Source organism: Aplidium turbinatum, chromosome 9 (genome assembly GCF_918807975.1).
Source record: "Aplidium turbinatum chromosome 9, kaAplTurb1.1, whole genome shotgun sequence".
Lineage (NCBI taxonomy): Eukaryota > Metazoa > Chordata > Ascidiacea > Aplousobranchia > Polyclinidae > Aplidium > Aplidium turbinatum.
In genome coordinates, this window is record NC_137480.1 from 1615111 (window position 1) to 1634664 (window position 19554).

General features: G+C 38.0%; 1 protein-coding gene across 2 annotated transcripts in view; it reads left to right on the forward strand.

Moving 5' to 3' along the window:
- The first annotated feature begins 501 nt into the window (after positions 1-501).
- The window catches only part of LOC145776600 (uncharacterized), a 67348-nt gene continuing 48295 nt past the window's right edge, over positions 502-19554 (forward strand). Inside the window, exons 1-6 of one of the 2 annotated variants that reach the window (XM_082587830.1) lie at positions 502-617; positions 11406-11904; positions 12166-12279; positions 17429-17625; positions 17817-18004; positions 18500-18682. In XM_082587830.1, the coding sequence (XP_082443956.1) occupies positions 11688-11904; positions 12166-12279; positions 17429-17625; positions 17817-18004; positions 18500-18682 (899 nt within the window). In that variant the 5' untranslated portion in view covers positions 502-617; positions 11406-11687. Of the gene's footprint in view, positions 618-10753; positions 11905-12165; positions 12280-17428; positions 17626-17816; positions 18005-18499; positions 18683-19554 lie in introns of those variants that run through there. The other variant, XM_082587829.1, reaches the window with a different exon arrangement.

Consider the following 19554-nt stretch of genomic DNA (forward strand, 5'->3'; position numbering starts at 1 on the left):
GAACATGGTATTAAAGTGATGATCATAAATGATGAAAAATGTAGTGAAGAAGATATGAAAATGGTCTTGATGGCAAGAGGGTGACTTCGGTATCGGAGTGGGATGGAGTTTCTTGGCGTTTTTCAAATGAATTTCCAACCAAACTGCTGGAGAGTGATGCAGCTTCATTGTTGAAGTACCGTGCTCTTGACAAACAAATCTACACAACAAAGTAATCAGCGAGTCAAAAGGTTCTTTGAACAAGTACAATATACGTAGTTCGGCTAATTAAGGGCGTATTGCGTTGGTAACATATTAAATCGTTGTAACATATTAGCATCTAATAGCAGCGAATTGAAATTGAATAATTTTAGGCGGTGGTGGCAGACGCACGGCAGTGACTGCTGAAATAAGCTACGCAGATACTTGGTGTCAAACAGTAGTAGCCTACTTGAAAGATTAAATATACAAAAGTTGACGCATGCTAATCATCTTGAATTTCAGTTCGCAGATGGGTTTTCAGTTTGCTGAAGAATAATGAAAATGTTTCGATTTCAGTAATGTTTTTGGGGAAATCGTTTCAGACTTTAACTCCACTGAATTGGATGGATTGTTGGGTTAATTTTTTGGAGTAATAGGTAAGAAAAAATCGATTGCTGTTTCTGGTTGATATGTGATGCAAGTTGCTGTTAAGTTGAAATAATGAGTTAAAGTTTTTTGGCAGTTGATTATGTTTCAGTTTAAACATGAATTTGCCAGTTTCGATGGTGTAAAGGTTATCAATTGTGAAAAAACTGTCAACATTGTATTGTGGTTCATGCTAAGTGATCATTTTTATGAATTTGTTGCAAATTTTTTGCAGTTTATTTACAATGGTAACATGACCATGCTTCCAAGCACTAATGCAATATCTTAGATTGCTTTCAATTAGTGAATGATAGAGAGAAATCAAGTTTGTGGTGTTTAAGTAAGGTTTAATCTTGCAGATTATTCCGAAATTTCGTCGCACTTTTTGCAGCAAGTGAATCATATGAGATTTTCATGACAAATTTTCATTCAGTAAAATGCCTAGAAAACTAACAGTGTTAAGACGTTCAATGGGTTGATTATAAACAGATAATGTATGGGTGAAGTTAAGAGACTTTGTATTATTATTATTGCTAAATAAAATGTGCTTAGTTTTATTTACATTTAACGACAGCCTATTTGCTGCCAGCCAGTTGGTTACCTTTAACATTTCCATATTGGCAAGTCTATAAAGCTCGCTAATATTGTTACCACATAAAAACAAATTGGAGTCATCAGCAAACATTACAGATTCAGAGTGTTGTAAGCTGTTACAGAAATCATTTATATATATCAAAAACAGTAAACGTCCTAGTATTGAACCCTGCGGGACTCCGAAACATACTTTGCGTTTAGTAGACATTGATTGAGATATTTCTACTACTTGAAATCGGTTTAGTAGGTAACTGCTGAACCAGTCATGGGCTGCACCCCTGATACCGTAATGGTAAAGCTTGTTTAACAAAATTTGGTGATCAATAGTGTTAAATGCTTTGGACAGGTCTAAAAATATACCAAGTGTGGCTTCTTTTTTTTCAAATGCATTTGAAATTTTACTAACAAGATGCAAAACTGCGAGGTTAGTTGAATGATTTTCTCTAAACCCAAATTGATGGGGGTAAAAAAAGTTATGGTTTTCAAGAAAATTATACACTCTGTTGTACATTATTTTTTCAAGTATTTTAGAAAAGGAAGATAAAAGACTGATGGGGCGGTAATTACTACAGTCTTCAGTTTTGCCTTTTTTAAATATGGGTATTATTTTAGATGTATTTGTATGTGTTTTGTCATTAAAACTATTTTAGATGTGTTTTGTCATTAAAACTTGGTGATCATTATTACACCACTATAATTCATGCCATGATTTGTTTTTGATAATGTCTTAATGGTTAGCGTTAGTTAGCGAAACGCGATTGCTTGCTGTTCTATGGTGAGCACTCAGCCTTTCCAGAAATTGTGATAATTAGCTTAAGTCTTCAACTCTTTGTCTTCAGACTTCACATCTTTTATTCAGACAAGTGGGTAAATATGAAGATAATCTCGAGATCCAGTTCTTCGAAGTGATTTGGATGTGTGGTTAAACTTTAGGTTCTGCAAACACCTTTTTTGATTGCATTCCATGTTTTGGTTTTGAATCTTTATCCTCGGATTGACAAAGCCTTTAATGGGTTATTCCTGGCAGTTTTACATGCTTGTAAAAGCTTTTGACTGAGCCAGTTATCGAGATTGACAGAGTAACAGGGGTCAATCTTAGCACTGGTCCTCTGGCCAATGTCTAGTGCGAGTTCCCCGCGGACCAGTACGAATCGTTTCGCACTGGTCCGACTGTCTAGTGCGAAAATATCATCGTATTATGTCGTTTGATCGTTTAGACTGCGTGGTTCTCGTTTGCGCTGCTCTTCAAACAACAATACACGTGATCCGTGCGTGTTAAACCGTAAGAAAAAGGCAATCGCAACATCACATGTTAAATCGTAAGAAAAAAGCAATTGCAACATCACGTGACGGTGTTAAATCGTAAGAAAAGGGGTAATCGCAACAACACGTACAAAATTGTCAAGACAAAGCTGAGGTCAAGGCTCCGGGCTGACCATGTAACAGATCTTCTGACCATCCAGCTACAGTCAGCAGAAATAAAAGATTTCGACCCCAAACCTGCCATACATCTATGGCTGGCAAACGATTCATCTGTGAGGTCAAGAAGGCCTGACACTGGCTATGTGTTTACAAGGCCAGACAAGCACACATCGGATTCCGATTATGACCCATCATCGGATTTAGAAATTGAAGAAGAGCCCCAAGTAGATTGAAGACTCAACGTAGATTGAATGTCTTGCCTAGATAAACTGTTGTTACTGTTATTGCCATTGTATATTTCCATGTTATTGCCACCATTTATTATTGTCGTTTTAAGGTGGTTTTCCCTGGGTTGGCCTCGTGCTTCCCACGACAATCTTGTTTTTATCAGTAAACGCGACGAACCAGTGCCATCTTGTGCGGACCAGTGCAAATGGTGAGCCACTGGTCCGGCTGGCCAGTGCAAAAAAAAGTTAAGGTCGAACCCTGAGTAAAGTTTCTGGTTATTGATGTTTTTTCTTGCTAGGGAATTAATCTATCCACTATGTGCTGCTGAATGGACTATGCTGCCACTGGGTTAAAATGCTCTCCTGCTTTCGGGAAGGGTTCTTTAACCAGAAGCTAAGACAAGGAAGGTCGGATATAAAACCTACAACTCAAGTACCTTACTGTCCTTGTCTTAGCATGCTGAGCCAGGGCAAATGAACCTTGCATTTAAAGGGTGAGGCCAGGATTGCGCACTCTGTACTTCACCTTAAAACCCCGTAGTGCAAGCTTAAGTGCACTTTGCTTTCTTCATTTTGAAGCACTGCTATATCCATGTGCCGTTGATTGGAGAGCGGTCCTAAAATGATTATTGGGAGCTGGTGTAGTCTCTGCCCTGGTAAAAAATACCATGATGTCATAGAGAGGAATTGACTGAACATTAGGGTGGTCCAAAAAAAACTTTTTTTGTAAATGTTAATGTCTCACCCTAAAATATTGTTACCATTGATGAGAAAATGATATATGTGAATTTTCATAAAGATTGGTTGATATTTAGGGGTTGCTACCGGGGTTCAAAGTTTTGTCGTTTGCCCCCATTTTAACGTTTCGAGAGGATATGATATGATACGGTACAGTAAAAAATACGGTACAGTGCCATTGTATATTGCAATAAAAATACAGTTTAATAATTACTCTATGGTCTGTTTATAAACTCATGTGTCTGTATTACGAATTATACTAACTGGTGTACATGTACGAAATGTGCGACTTTGTATAAGGTAAAGGTGAGTCCCATACTTGAATACAAGCATCGAGGGATGAGGTTCTCATTATACTAAGCCTTCGGCACTAACGAGAGTAGGGTGGCCAGTTCCTTTCTCTCGGCCGCCTTTACTTCAGCAACTACGCCCACCCAATATATTATACCCTGGGTAGAGGTGGGCGTGGGCGGTGTTTGTCAACAACCAGTATAAGCCGGGAGTCAAACCAGGATTGCATAATTGGAAAGCGAGCGCGTCACCGCTGCGACTTTGTATACTTGTGTTTAAAATTCAGAGACTAAATTGGACATTCATTAACAGCTTTAGAATACAACAAATAAACTACATACAGGAATTATTGCGCGAGGGTCTTTCTACTGCAGTCTGGATATCGCTGACGGTGATCGGCGACGACACGCAAAAGATACTGTTTTTGTTCTTCGTCACATGTGTGTAATGTGTTGTATTCCGTGATCAACGCCACTCCACGCTCGGCAATGTCCCAACCGGGGTGCCAATTGCAATGCTCAAGGGTGCCGCGAGATATTTTAACTTTAACCCGGTAAGTGTGGAATTTATTTATTTATTTTAACTCTAATCCACAATAAGCCTTTGTTTTCTCGCCCAGGAATAACAGCGTGAAAGAGATTTTGAATCGTTGCTGTTTTTTCCATAAAAACGTTTGAAACGCATCATTATTGCCAGGTTTCATGATTTTATTTTGCGTTTCACGGCGCACAAAGTCAAATTGCAGTGATGGATTATCGGATTGTGTGACCCAGCACGATTATAAAATTGCACGATTGTTTGCGAACCACTATAAAATATAAACTTTTGCATGGGGGATACCATACCTGCGCATACAAACACGATAGCCTACATAGCTAATCGAGAAAAGGCTAAGTTATAATTGATTTATTCTTTATACCAGTGCTCCGCAACCTTTATTTACTCACGGCACACTTAAAAACTCTTTAAAATTTTGCGGCACAATTCGGCCGACACATTTTCAAAATGTAAAAAATAACTATCATCTTTTTAATGAGATATTTGCGCTTGTTTCTTGCTTTAATAAAGTTAACAATTTGGATACAGTCATTCATTGTTTCTGTCAGCTCCCTTGTAAAATGTTTGATCATCAAGGCTTCCCTGTGTAAGCAGCAATACATAAGTTGAATGGCTGGATTTTGACGTTTTACCCATGCAGCTAAACTTCTTCCTTCGCCCACCATTGCTGAAGCACCATCTGTGCAAACGTTGATGCAGTTATTCCAATGGATACCATGGGTTATGAAAAACTCGTTGGTCACTCTAAAAATTTCCTGGCCAGTCGTTCGTTCCTGGCTGGAAGTTCTTTGCAAAATAATTAGGCTACTCGTTTGTTATGGACTCGCCATTGACAAAACGTTGGCTACTACACTTAATAGCTGTGCTTTCAATATTACGAAATTTTTCATTAAACACTGCTAACTGACAATTCAAAATGACCTAGCCTGACTTCTAAAAACGCACTACCACGTTAACCAGCCTTTTTAAAAACTAGGGCAGCCTTCCCATTGCGAAAACTTCAATGTGAGGCAAAAAAATCATAAATGCACTGTGGGAAGTCTAGCTAGAGTTTGACTTGTCTTGCAGTGGTAAAGCGAGAATTTTTAAAACATAAAAACTCCTTTCTTTTCAAAAAGTATGTTCTGATGATAGTTATCCCGCGGCACACCGGTTGCGGAGCACTGCTTTATACTTATATGAATATATTTTGTGAATTGCTTTGCGATTACAATTGGGTCTCCAAATTAGTGGATTTTCCGTACAAACGAACATTAAAACTAAAAAAACGAGAACGACTGCTTATAGTCGAGGAAGAAATGTGGGTGGCTTTGTCGAATGTGCCTCGAGATATTAAGGGACTTGTGCAAGAAGTCAAGCCCAAATTTCACACTAAATTTTGAATAAATACATTTATTTATGCGCGCTATACTGTACAACTCATTCTGTGCTATTTCATACAGTTACTTGAAATACAGAAATCTCATAAAATTAACCCAGTTTTGCCAGGATGCCGCAAACTATTTATCTCTTCGATAGGGTGCCGCAAGGTCAAAAAGGTTGGGAACCACTGCTCTAAACCCTTGACAGCCTGTTTTAACCTAAAAGGAGGACTTTCTGATGATTACCCTTTTAGGGTGAAACAGGCTGTCAAGGGTTTAGACAGTGGTTCTCAACCTTTTCTGAGTCATGGCCCCCCAGACTGTGGCTCTAAAAGACCATGGCCCCCTTGAGCAAAATAAAAATGTATTTGTTTAAAGAACAATGAAACGAAATCAATAAAAACAGTTAACGAATGATTAAATGATTTAATGCTTTCTTTTTCGTAATAGACTACGCTAGTAAATCAAGCGTATCCTTAATTGTTCGTTACAATCACAAAAGATGATGCAACATGCAGTGAGATAGAACATATGATGAAAAAACATGCTTTTAGCTAGCTTTACGATACTAACACCTACATGAGTGTTTTTTGTGTCACAATTCTGTTATAATTCATCAATACATGTTATAATTTATTAATGAAGCTTTTTATCGTGGCTCCCCTGAGAACGCTCTGTGGTCCCCTTGGGGGGCCGAAGGCCACGGTTGAGAACCCCTGGTTTAGAGGGTAATAACTATGTATGTACTATGTATATTAGTTTACATCATGTACATTTGTACATGTAGTTTATTTACTGTCTTCTAAAGCTGTTATTGATTGTCAAATTTAGTCTCTGAACTTTAAACACAAGTATACAAAGTCGCACATTTTGTATATATATGTAGACCAGTTAGTATAATTCGTAATACAGACGTAAATGAGTTTATAAACAGACTATATAGAGTAATTATTAAACTGTATTTTTCTTGCAATATGCCATGGCACTGTACCATATTTTTTACTGTACCGTATCATATCATATCTGTATCACATCCTCTTAAAACGTTAAAATGGGGGCAAACGACAAAACTTTGAACCCCGGTAGCAACCCCTAAATATCAACCAATCTTTATGAAAATTCACATATATCATTTTCTCATCAATGGTAACAATATTTTAGGGTGAGACATTAACATTTACAAAAAAAGTTTTTTTTGGACCACCCTACTGAACATATACGGTGAAACTACTTTACCTTTGCTTTACTGTTCACACATTTCAGCCCATTAAGCCACTCATGTACCGTACCGGTATTGCACTCATGCACTGTGTAGTCTGAAAGAGATAGTAAATCGAGCTTGCAATCTGAATATTTTCCGATCAAAATGTGATTTATGTCTTTGGCGCACCAACTCTTCCAAATCACTTCTTGTTCTATTCTTTTTGTACGACAATATCAGTTTTTAATCTTTTTTCACAAAAATCATACAATAAATAGGGTGCAACCTAGTTCGTACCCTGAACAGTTCTTACCCTCAGTTCGTACCCTGAAAAGATCAAGAGAAAAAAATTGGAAGTCGCTGATCGCAGTTTAATAGCACAAAGCCAAAGTCGCTGATCGGAGTTTCCACAAACAAACTCGAAGGTTAGGGTTAGCGGAAACTGCGGAAAAATATTTGTGGAAACTGCGATCAGCGAGGGTTGGGGTTAGAGCACAGTCTCTATATTACAGAATGTAATATAGAGATTGTGGTTAGAGAGCATAGATTACTTGATGGTTAGAGTTAGGGCAAAGGTTAGTGGAAACTGCGGAAAAATGTTTGCGGAAACTACGATCAGTGAGGGTTAGGGTTAGAGCATAGATTAGTCTATGGTTAGGGTTAGCGGAAACTGCGGAAAAATGTTTGCGGAAACTGCGATGAGCGAGGGTTAGGGTAAGGGTTACGGTTAGCGGAAACTGCAATCAGCGACTTCAGCTTTGTGCTATCTCTCGATCTTTTCAGGGGCAAATTTTTAAATGTTTGCGGAAACTGCGATCAGCGACTTCCGATTTTTTTATTTTTTCTCTCGATCTTTTCAGGGTACGAGCTGGGTACGAACTGTTCAGGGTACGAACTAGGATGCATCCCAATAAATACATTGAATTTTAAGGTATCTCACGACCTCCATGTTGAAAACCCCTGGTTTCATAGATAAAACATTGGTATTAGATTAGTTTGCATGTGTCCACTCCAATGTCATTAAAGTTTTTAACACTGTGTTGTTAATTAGTGTATGATATATTGTACTATTAGTAGTATTTGTTTATTATCAAAAATGCATGGACAATCAGCAGAGCCTTATTTATGGCGTGTGCATTTTGCTCTACTACTGTAGAGCATCATTAGTGTCTTATTCAAATAGAATCTTGTATTTGTAATCAAGGCACTAATGATGCTCTACAGTAGTAGAGCGAAATGCATATGCCATAAATAGGGCTCTGCTGAGTGCTGATTCGCCATGCATTTTTGATAATAAAATATATACTGAATTGATACTTGATGGAGAATCGCTGGCCTGCTGCTGCTCAGCCAGGAGATCCTCTATCCTTAATGGAACTCAATAAATGTATATTAATAGGCATTGGTGAGAGTTATAGTGTTGGTGTGGAAACTTTTAAAGAATTAAGATTTTTTAATTGATAATGTCAATTCAACAGTAAAAGTGTTTGATGTTGAACAAGTTGATTTAACTAAATGTTGTTTGCATTCACTTCTTCACATTTGATGCAGATAAGCTGCTGGTATTTATGGTTTAACAAGACAAACTCTCTTCCAAAGCTCTATATCAAGTACACGATTAATATAAACCACAGCTTGCTATTTTATTTTTTTCTAGAACCTTTCTTGCCTGAGTAATCTTGCTTTTCACATGGATCACACGTTTAGACACTAAGCTAACTTATTTAATAAACAACTAAATATTCAATCTCAAAGAATACATTAAGTTCGAATAAATAGAATATCAACTAGTATAGGCTACCTTATGTAAAAGGCTTAGTAGCGAGATAGTACAGCGATAAATTGCAATTCATTAATCATAGCGGTGTAGCCTCCATGCTGGCCCGTGACGCGACAATTTATCGAACGACAATTCATTGAAACGACAGTTCATCGAACCGACTGTTTATCGAAACGACAGTTTATCGAACGACAAAGCGCACATGCAATTGAATACTCAAGGGTTAGGTTTTAGGTTAGGGTTAGGTTTTCGATTTACTGTCGTTCGATGAACTGTCGTTCGGTGAACAGTCATTTCGATAAACAGTCGTTTCGATTAACCGTTGTTCGATTAATTGTCGTTCGATAAACTGTCGTTTCGATTAACTGTTGTTCGATCAATAGTTGTTCGATAAACTGTCGTAGTACCATGCTGGTTATTAAGACTATCTAATCAATTATACGTTTTTCGCCAACTGATTGTAATGTACAGATGTACACGTACATCATTAATTCTCGCTTCGCATTTTTCCACATCTTCCATACTGGTTCAGATGATTTAAAACTGGATTGTGTTTAACCCACAAGTACTAAATCTATAAATCATTATTGTCTTGACACGCAGGCTTCATGCATACTTGAACACAGTTGGAAACGTTATTGTTAGAGATGTACCGATACCAATATTTTGGCCGATACCGATCCCGATACCGATATCACTTTTTTAGGCCGATACCGATACTGATACCGATATTTTGGCTGATACTTTGGTGTTACAAAAAGAAGCAATTTTGGTATTTGCAAGGAATTATATCAAATGCTAAGTTTTACCTTATTTGCATAAAAACTATTAAAAAAAGCTTTCAATTGGCATAATTTATTAAAGATTCAAGAATCCAATTTCAACCGCATTGTTGTGTCATAATAGTAGGTTTTAGTTATGAAAGGCCACTGTAATTGAGGACTGGGATATAAGGGAAGAAACATTAATTACATTAATTACATCATAATTGGGGTTTCTGAAAAATTAATAAAGTGTTTGCGCAAACTCTCCAAATAGGCTATCATAATGGATAATAAGATGTAAAATGTAAACCAAGTCATTTGTGTAGTCGTACAAAAACTATTCGACAAGTAATGTGGAACCTAAGGGCGCTTTTCGTTTGGGTGAAAAGCTTTTGCCAGGCCAAGACTACCCAGGTAGCAAAAATGTATAATTTTGCATCGTTTTTACTTTGCTAAGCGTTTAAAAAACCCGTGTAACTTGGTTGTTTTTAGTAAGCTGATTCTATCAGTCTGTGATTTAATTTCCACCAATCTCGTTGTAATAAACTCACCAAGCTTAAACAATGTCATGACAGAATAAGTAGGCTCAAAATGAAAGCAATGGGACTACGAATCCTCACTAAACTAATCAAAATGGACTTGTTGCGCCTAAGATGACAACCTCATTGTGAAGAAAGGAGTGTTCTTCCAGGCTATCAGCACAAGGTTGAGCACTCACTAGTACAGCGAGCAGTTGCGATTTGCTAACCACAATGGTGTAGCTTCCACACTAGCCATTTCAATTCTTGTTGATGTCAATTCTTGCTACAACACGGCTGCCGAGAAACATATAAGTACCGGTAGTTGATTGGATGGTCTAAATGGCTAGCGTGGAAGCTACATCGTTGTGGTTAGCAAATCGCAACAGCTCGCTGTACTAGTGAGTGCTCAGCCTTGTGCTGATAGCCGGGAAGAATGCTCCTTTCTTCACAATGAGGTTGTCATCTTACGCGCAACAAGACCATTTATTGATTAGTTTAGTGAGGATTCGTAGTCCCATTGCTTTCATTTTGAGCCTACTTACTCTACCATGACATTGTTTAAGCTTGGTGAGTTTATTACAACGAAAGGTGGAAATTAAATCACAAACTGAAAGAACCAGCTTACTAAAAACAACCAAGTTACACGTTTTTTTTTAAACGTTTAGCAACGTAAAAACGATGCAAAATCATACATTTTTTCTACCTGGGTAGTCTTGGCCTGGTTTTATCCTCTGTTGAGAGTAAAAAAGAAACACAATGATAAATATTGGAGAAATTGAGTCTCCTTCACAACTTAAGAATCGAACAACGCAAAACTGCTGAAACAAAACGTTGTGTTTGAGTGAAAGAATCACTGTAAGCAAACAATGGCAAAAGGTGCGCGCATGAAGTCATGGGAGTGTGAGGTATCAAAAATTTGAACAGGTTGTTATTTTTCTACATCAATGTGACGTTAGTTATTACTTTAAAAAATCTATATCTTTGCTTCTGCAGAAAATCCGCAGCAAACGCATTTTTTTACATGTTTAGTATCGGCCACAGTATCGGCCAAATTTTGCCGATACCGATACCGATACTCAAAAAATGGTTGATATCACCGATACCGATGCCGATACCGATATATCGGTACATCTCTAGTTATTGTAATTTAATTTTGTCTCGAATTTCTGTTGGTCTTCACTGCTTCGAATTTATGTTTATTGTTGGAAGTTTTTACGTAATTTAACGTGGAAAGTAACTGCTCACATAAAATTGGCCAATCTTCAAAATATTGCGTGTTTTATTTTTGCTTGCCTTCAGTCACACTTTGCAGTATATAACTTTGTAAAATTTTATTTTGTAGGTTATTCGCTCCATGAAGATGCGCAATGCGCATTGTCATGGTGCGCGAAACGTCAGTGAAGCAATAAACCATCCTGTTTGTTGTTGCTTTTACTTTCAATTTCATCAGATGAACGTTGCAACTAGTGCTAGAAACGATAATTGTCCTGATGAACATCCAAACTTTTCAGTATTCAATACTAAAAATTGTTTCTACTAGAAATTAATAAGAAACGATGCTTGTTAAAAAATATTTTTGTTAAACTTGAATGTTACATGAAAGGAGTTATGAGCAAGAACAAAGATGGAATTATGCCTCAAAGTTGTTGTTTCAAGTAATATTCGACGCAAAAAGCCATGGAAAAGACTGGAATGGATTGGGAAACAAAAAGAAAGTGTTTGTTTGCTTGATAAAAATAGAACATCAATTTTGTATCTTCCTTCAGGTCATACAAAACGCACCATTAATGCTTTGAAGGCTTACAAAAAAGAAATTATTTTACAATCCACTAGCTTGTCAGGTAAAAAATCAAATTTAATTTAATTGTGACTTACCTATTTACACTACATTAATTTCCAAAGTCCATTAATAAATGCAATCATGTTTTATAAAGAATTCGTGATTATGTCAAAGCTCATGACAATGCCTGCCTGGTAGCTCAGTTTTTAAAACAACTGCACTTTATTGAAATTAGATTAATTGTGTATAGGCCTACTGATTATAGAATGAAATCATATGTACAAAAGTGTGCACAAACCTAACACTAATTTTAACCTCACAGGTGAATATCTTGTGGCTCTTCTTGCTTCAGGGAAAATTATTCGATGGCAGAAAGATACAAATGACATTTTAATTATTCCACCCTGTCCTGGCATTGCCTTGTTTACTGGTAAAGGTATGTTCAATGGTATATACTGATTATTTAGTTAAGTAAGTGAATGATTACCAATTTTGGATCCACAAACCCTTTATAAAGAAAAAAAAACTGAGCAAGTGACAACTGAACTAGCAACATTTCAGCAAGTGGTTGAGTTTGATAAATGATGAAACTGAACTAGTATATATCATAACAACTGGGCAAGCCAAAACTTGGAATGTCAAAAGTCAGCAAAATGAGTTTGATAAGCGATGACCAGCAAGTCCAACGTGAGCATGTAAACCTCATTTGCTGGCTGGGCAGTAGCTGAAATGTATGATATTTGCTGAGTTGAAGCACTTGCTGAGTTGTGGCAAGTGGTTCGACAACCTTGTAAACCCTCAATTTTTTTTCTGAAAACAAGCATGCTAACAAATGTATTAAATTTATTTCTAAAACATGGAAAAATTCTAGCAAAGTAAGCAATTAGTACTCTTATTCCAGTTGCTAGTACTTCCTTACCTGGTGCATCCCATACAAACTCCTGAAGGGCCTTTTCCTTGGCAGGCTTGAGCCAGCTTTTTGTGGATCTTCAGCTTCTCTCAAAACAAAGAGGTTTTCTGGAACACTCTACTATGTACTAAACATTCTACCAAGTTTACCATTGATATTTAGGGAGGCTTTGAGCACAAATGCAAAGTGTGGATTTTCAGGCTGCTTACAGACCTCACTCAGCTTGAGATGCAATGTTGTGCTGGGGTCTCATGTTGACTTTTTATCCATTGTGAAGAAATGGTATGGTTCATCAGAAACATCATCTGAAACGTCAACGTCTTATTGCCACACAATTCGATGTCACCTTAGTATCTTTGTGTTATCTGAATTCCAAGACACAAATGACGCAAGACCCGAATTCCTCAAGACCTCATGTTGCAAGACATGAATGATGTGAGACTTGAAACATTAAACTGTTTTTGTTTGGCTTGAGGCTGCTGTCTTAAATGCTGCTGTTGAGTTTATGTGTCAGGCGTTATTGCTGAAAAAGTTTGTTGAATCAGTTGATCAATAGATTAGGTGACGTAGTTCTTCCATGAGCTTCCTGTGTTCTGAAAGCTAGTGCAATTCGCTATTACCACAGCAAACTCGCAGCATCAGGCTAAAACAGGTCGTTAATATCTACATTGTGAAGTAGCCTAAGCAACGATCATGCTGGCTGCTAAAAGCGAAACTCAATCTATTCCTTTAACTGTTAGTTTATCGCTCAGCTACATCCACACAAATGTAGTCTAATTAGTCGGAATCAATAAATTCGTTGAAGGTACAAATGGATTGATTGAAGAGACTCGTGTGAAAATAAATCGATTTGTCGATGGATGAATATCGAATCCAGATGTAGATCTGTGTTTGGCTATTATGCTACAACGGCCGTCGTGTCGAATGGAAACAATGCTTACCTCCCTGTAATGCAAGGTGCTGTGTGGTGCCCTCAAGTGTTTGCGGATCCAACAAAAATGTGAAGTCTCCAAAACTGATCTTTCCTACATCTGCCCCCACAATAGCACCCACTGGTTGTCGCTGGCTTTCCACAATAGAATCTGACCAACAGTCGTTTCGTTAGTAATGCATCACTGGCTTCGAAAGGACATTTCTAGATTATTACGACTCTAGTTAAATTTTAGTTTCTAGATAACATTGCGGTAAGGTAAGCTACACGTAATAGGTGACCATCAAAATAGACATAAACCTTAGTACCTGGCTCGGTGTCAGAAGCCATGTCTTCCTTAGCTTTTTCAAATCTGCATAAAAACAAAATTTCAAGATGAATCTTTAAAAGCAGAAACACTATACGTGCTGGAACAACAACACAAAGCTGCGGATTGACTTCTCTCCTATGGCAACAAGTTTTAACGCAGGAACACTTTTATTTCATTGAATTGTCAAAGCATCGAACAAGATTTATTCTAAGAATTAAAATTAGCAATCTAATATAAGCTCTTTAGTTCCCTTAAACCAGGTGTGTCCAAAGTCCGGTACACGTGCCAAATCCGGCCTGCGATACATTTTTGTATGGCCTGCGCCTGCTGTTGCGCAATGTCTTATTTTTGACCCGCAGACAAACAGAAATCATGCAGACTCAACTTTTTTAATTGATGAAAACAGTATTTTCTCACAAATTCAAGTGAGAAAATTGTCTTCAACCTGAAGATGACATAAGATTGGCACTGAGCAAGATAGCTCCAAATTTGACAAATTGTTGAAACAATACGAAGTCAAGGCTCACATTAATTAAATTCAGAGATGTACGTATACGCCGCAAATTCTACGCCGCATACTTGCGGCGTAGACTTTTTGTTTATGCTAACGCTTGCGGCCACATTTTTTGGATAGTTTGCGCTTGAGGCTACGCCATAAAGTTTTCGCGGTTTTTTAGCGCATAGCGTCAACGCATACTTTTTAATGTATTTTTTTCGCTACAACACGCCAATACCTTCCAGCGCTACAGTTGAAAGAATGTTTCCAATGGGCAAAGACATATTGGAACCAAAACACAGCAAAATGTCAGATGAACATTTTCAGATGCTTGTGTTTCTTCGTGGAAATTCAAAATAAAACTTGTTTGTTTCAAGCGGTTCATACCGTGTGAATATTTGGCACCTAGCAAACAAAATTAGTTTACGCTAGTGTATGCGCTGATGCTGACGCCGCCAACTTTTTTTACAAGTTACGTTGACGCATACGGCGTATGTTTTTTTGAACGTTTGCGTTTACGCTGACGGCGTCAATATTTTTTGTATGCGCGTACATCACTGATTAAATTTGAGATTTTGTTGTTATGTTTAACTCTTTCGCAACCACGGACGTATACACACGTCTTGAGATTTCAACCATGATGACCAAGGACGTATCCATACGTCCGAGTTTAAAAGGTGTTTCAAGCAAAAAAAAAGTAAATGATGGCAGATCCATCCATAGTCTTTACCTGTCCTTACTCATTCTGCTGTATCTCCTAAAGCATTGCGCGCAGAAACGAAGTAAAATTTTTCTCATGTGCAGAATTGTTTTGGCATTCGATTAAACTACATATATTTTCATATTAATTGTATCATGCTTGGGTAGTAAAGATTATAATGAAGTATATTTTTCTGCCAATTTTTAATTTTTTTTAAAGTTAGAAAAAATACCGTTTGGAAAGTTGCTAGTTGTACATTGAATGTTTTAAATTTTATTGCAAAACTTTTCATCTTCGGGTAGCTGAAGATGTATGCTTTCATTTGATGTCAAGATTGTGCGTCTACGTCGATCACATGAGATATTATTACGGCTTAAATACAACAGGTTTTTGTGAAAAATGTCTGGTTATTTAGATTAAAACGTTGTGACCTCGGTGGTTGCGAAAGAGTTAATGGTGTTATGTATGAGTGTGGCTCATTTTTTCATGCTTTCCCAGTCCGAAGACAAAGATTCAATCAACCAAAAAACATTGAAAGGATCAGTAAAGGCCAAAGAAATATTTTTTGTTCTCAAACCACTGATTCAGCACATTTCAGCCTCCATTCGAATAATGATAGCCTACCGTCTGATTTTGCCTGAAAGTTGTGTTCTTTGGCAAGTATGATCTTCAACTTCTAAATCAGTGGTTCCCAACCTAGAGTCCGCGGACCCCTTGGGGGTCCGTGATTACCTTGATGAATTTTGGAAAAAAACGAAAAGCGATCTTTTTACTTTCATTTTTCTCTTTAAATGCAAATGTGTGCTGCTGCTGCTGCTGCCTACAGTGTGCACATTGACCTTAAACTACATCTACCACAACACATGTCGATTACAGTCAAATCAGGATTGGCTCGTCAATTACGTGATAGAAAGCATGCGGTGCAACCAAAGTTTACCTCATAGTGGCGGGAACGACACCACTGCTTGCAGTTGGAGACTTTGGGTCACCTCAATATTCAAATACTGCTGACATTTTTTGAACAATTAATTCATTTTCTTATTTGAGCAACTGTTTAACCTGATATTTGCCGCAGGAGTCATAGCGGCAATGCAATATGACACAGTACAGTAGTTAGAGTAGCATAATTATTACAATAGTCAATAGTATGTTAATTGAGTTTCAGGAAAAATTAGTAGAGTAGCATAATTATTACAATAGTCAATAGTATGTTAATTGAGTTTCAGGAAAAATTTAGGTAGGGGTTTGCAGAATTAATAATTTATCTAAAGGGGTCCGCGACAACAAAAAGGTTGGGAACCACTGATCTAAATAGTTGTGATACTTTTAAAACCAGCAGGATTATAAGTTGTGTCAGCACATAAAAACAAGAAACCACGATCAAGCAATGCCTGTAGTAATGCAGTTATTAAAAACACAGAGTCTGGCGTCTGTCAGACATGCATGCCATGAACATTCCAACACACTTTCAAAAACGTTTTGTTTAGTGTATGTTTAGACAATCTACAACAAAAAAAACCCCCAAATTACCCTCAGAGTGTTTGATTTTATCCAATGGGGAATAACTTGTTTCGGTGCCAACCACTGTGGTGCAGCCGGTGTCCGACAAATTGTTCGTAAGCAATTGTTTGTAAAGCAATTGTTCGTAAGCAATTGTTCGTAAAACAATTGTTCGTAAAATTAATTCTTCGTAAAACAATTCTTCCTAAAGCATTTTTTCGTGCATGCAGTTAAAATTTGATGTATAAGAAATGCTTTACGAAGAATTGTTTTACGGATTTCATTTTACGAAAAACAATTTATGAACAATTGCTTTACGAACAATTGCTTACGAACATATTGCCTATAACCGGTGCAGCCTCTGGATCACTGATTGCTATATTTAAGCTTGAACGTTAGAACTAAGTGTTTGAAACGAGATTGTTGATCTTTGAATTCATCTTTTAGTATGTCGTTAAATGTCTAGCCAGTCATCAACTGTGTCAAGTTTGGAACTGGTATCTATTGGACAATGACTGGCAAATCTACTTTGTCAGATACTCTCATCGCTTTGCAAGGCAGACTAGGTTACTAAAACAGATACTAGCGTCTGCTTGTAGCTGGGGTGCTGTCATAGTAGCTGTCATAGTAGCTATTGTGATATCATGAGAAGTTGCCGTGATGTCATTCTGATTTTTTTTCTAGTTAAGCTTGTTGCTAAGTTGAATCAACGATTACTTAGCGAGATATCTTCCTTAGATGCTCGAGGTGTGCGGTTGTTTGCTAGTGATGATGGAAATCGTCTTGTCGCCATTTTCAACAACCAGAAAGTAAACGTCTGGGAGGAAGGTGCTTCCACAGGAGGAGAGTGGTCGACTGTGGCTCTTCCTCAAGTTCTGATCAATTCCATGACCACTCGTGAAACATCAGTTGATGTTGTTTTCTTTAAGAATCAGGTATTTGCAGCCATTCCTTTGAAGTGTAGACTCTCAACCGCATACTGTAATTATTTGATGAGAATATTAAAGAAAGCTTTGTTGTTGGATGCTGTACATCAACATGCACATCAGCTAAACCAGTGACTAGGTAGATCGGTTAAATAGACCTCAACCAGTTTTATCGTGCTTCACTCTTGGTTGCTTTGCAGATCCAAGGCGTGCGCTGTGTCTGCTCCTTCGTGTCCAATGACACCGCCAATGTCAATGTCTTCTGCTTGATGCTTCATTGGCCTGATGACGTCACAGCGTTCGAGGTGGACGCTCCTCGGTTTTCATCAGCGTTGTCATTGTATTCCCACCCACTGCACAAACTCCGTCCATCCTGTCGACCAACCAGGTAATTGCTGCTTCATTGCCATAGACCCTTCAATCCATCAATTATCCTGCAAAGGTTCATCGTCGATCGATTTGTTGCAACAATCTTGCTGTATCTCGTCTGTATCAATGTTTCTTCATTTCATTACTTTTTGTCAGCAAAGTGAGTGCTTGGTAGATTTTGTCGTATTTAGGCTTCCGCCCGGTGATTGAAGACTTGGATTGCATGATGGAAGACAATTTTCGTGCCCACATTCGGACATGGCTTTAGGTGTCTTGCCAAAGAGACAGTGGCGTGCTCTTGCGCGGTGTCTAACCGACGTGCTTTCGAACGTCGTATCGGTGCACACTGCATAGTCCCAAAATGTGCAAGTTGAATTTGTCATTTATTGTCCAAGATTGAGGTTGGGACATGCCACATGCTTTTGCTGAGTTGTACTTTTTGATTCAGCGTTGTGTTCATGCCCAACAATATTGTGTTGTCATATTATTATATCTCGTGTGTTATTCTCTCCAGAAAGCGTGGCGGCTACGTCACACGTCTTTCTCACGACGGCCAGGTGCTAGCGGTAGCGATCAACCAACCTCAGCCATGCTGGGCACAAGCTCTTTTCATAGATCTATCAAACGCTGTGGCAATTGCCTCCAACTATGGGCGATATGTAAGCAACGGTGCCAATATTCTTCCACAGTTTTCAAAGTAAGTGATCCCAGCAAGTTATTCCATTTGTATTCAACATATTTTCCAACAACTTGTATCCATGTTTAAAGTAGGGGTAGGCTGTACATATGGTTAAAAAAGTTATCATTCTGGATCATTTTGGTGACACCCCTATTTTGAAGTATATTGTCTCCTGAGCATTTTAAGCCATAAATCAATAAATTTGGAGAAAAACTGAGGCAGTGCCGGCAAAAACGGTGTCCGGAATGCATAAAATCGAAAATGACACTTTTAACGATAATAATGCATTTATGACAGTATATAATGTCGCCATAAGCCAGCAATTGGCCTTACTGTTTACAGTGGTGACATTCAAGATGGTCATTGTTTACAGCAGTGGTTCTCAAAAGGGGCGGTACCGGCCCCCGAAGAGGGGGGGGGGCGTTTTGATTTTGCAGGGGGGCGGTATAATTACCTCGGCTTAAGGGTAAACGATTTCGTCAAGAGCTAGTATCTTCGTGGTAGCATTTCCTACCTCATACCTGGTGGAAAAGTGATTCAGCTGTGTTGTTCTGCTACATACCAAACAGCGAAACCCACTTGACATGTCCATAAGAGGTGACCTTCGAATGTTTTTCACTGGCTTTACACCGGATGTGAAGAAACTGGCACTTTGTCACCAAGCCCAGGGTTCACACTGACTACCAGTAGGCCTATAGGAATCGCAAATATATATTTGCTTTTCATCAAATATTATATAGTTACTACTTACTAGTCTCTAAAACCCTTACAGCCTGTTTCACCTTAAAAGGGTGAAAACAGAAATATAATTATATTTGAATAAGGACCTTCTGATGATCTCCCTTTTAGGGTAAAACAGGCTGTAAGGGTTTTAGAGACTGGTAACTAGC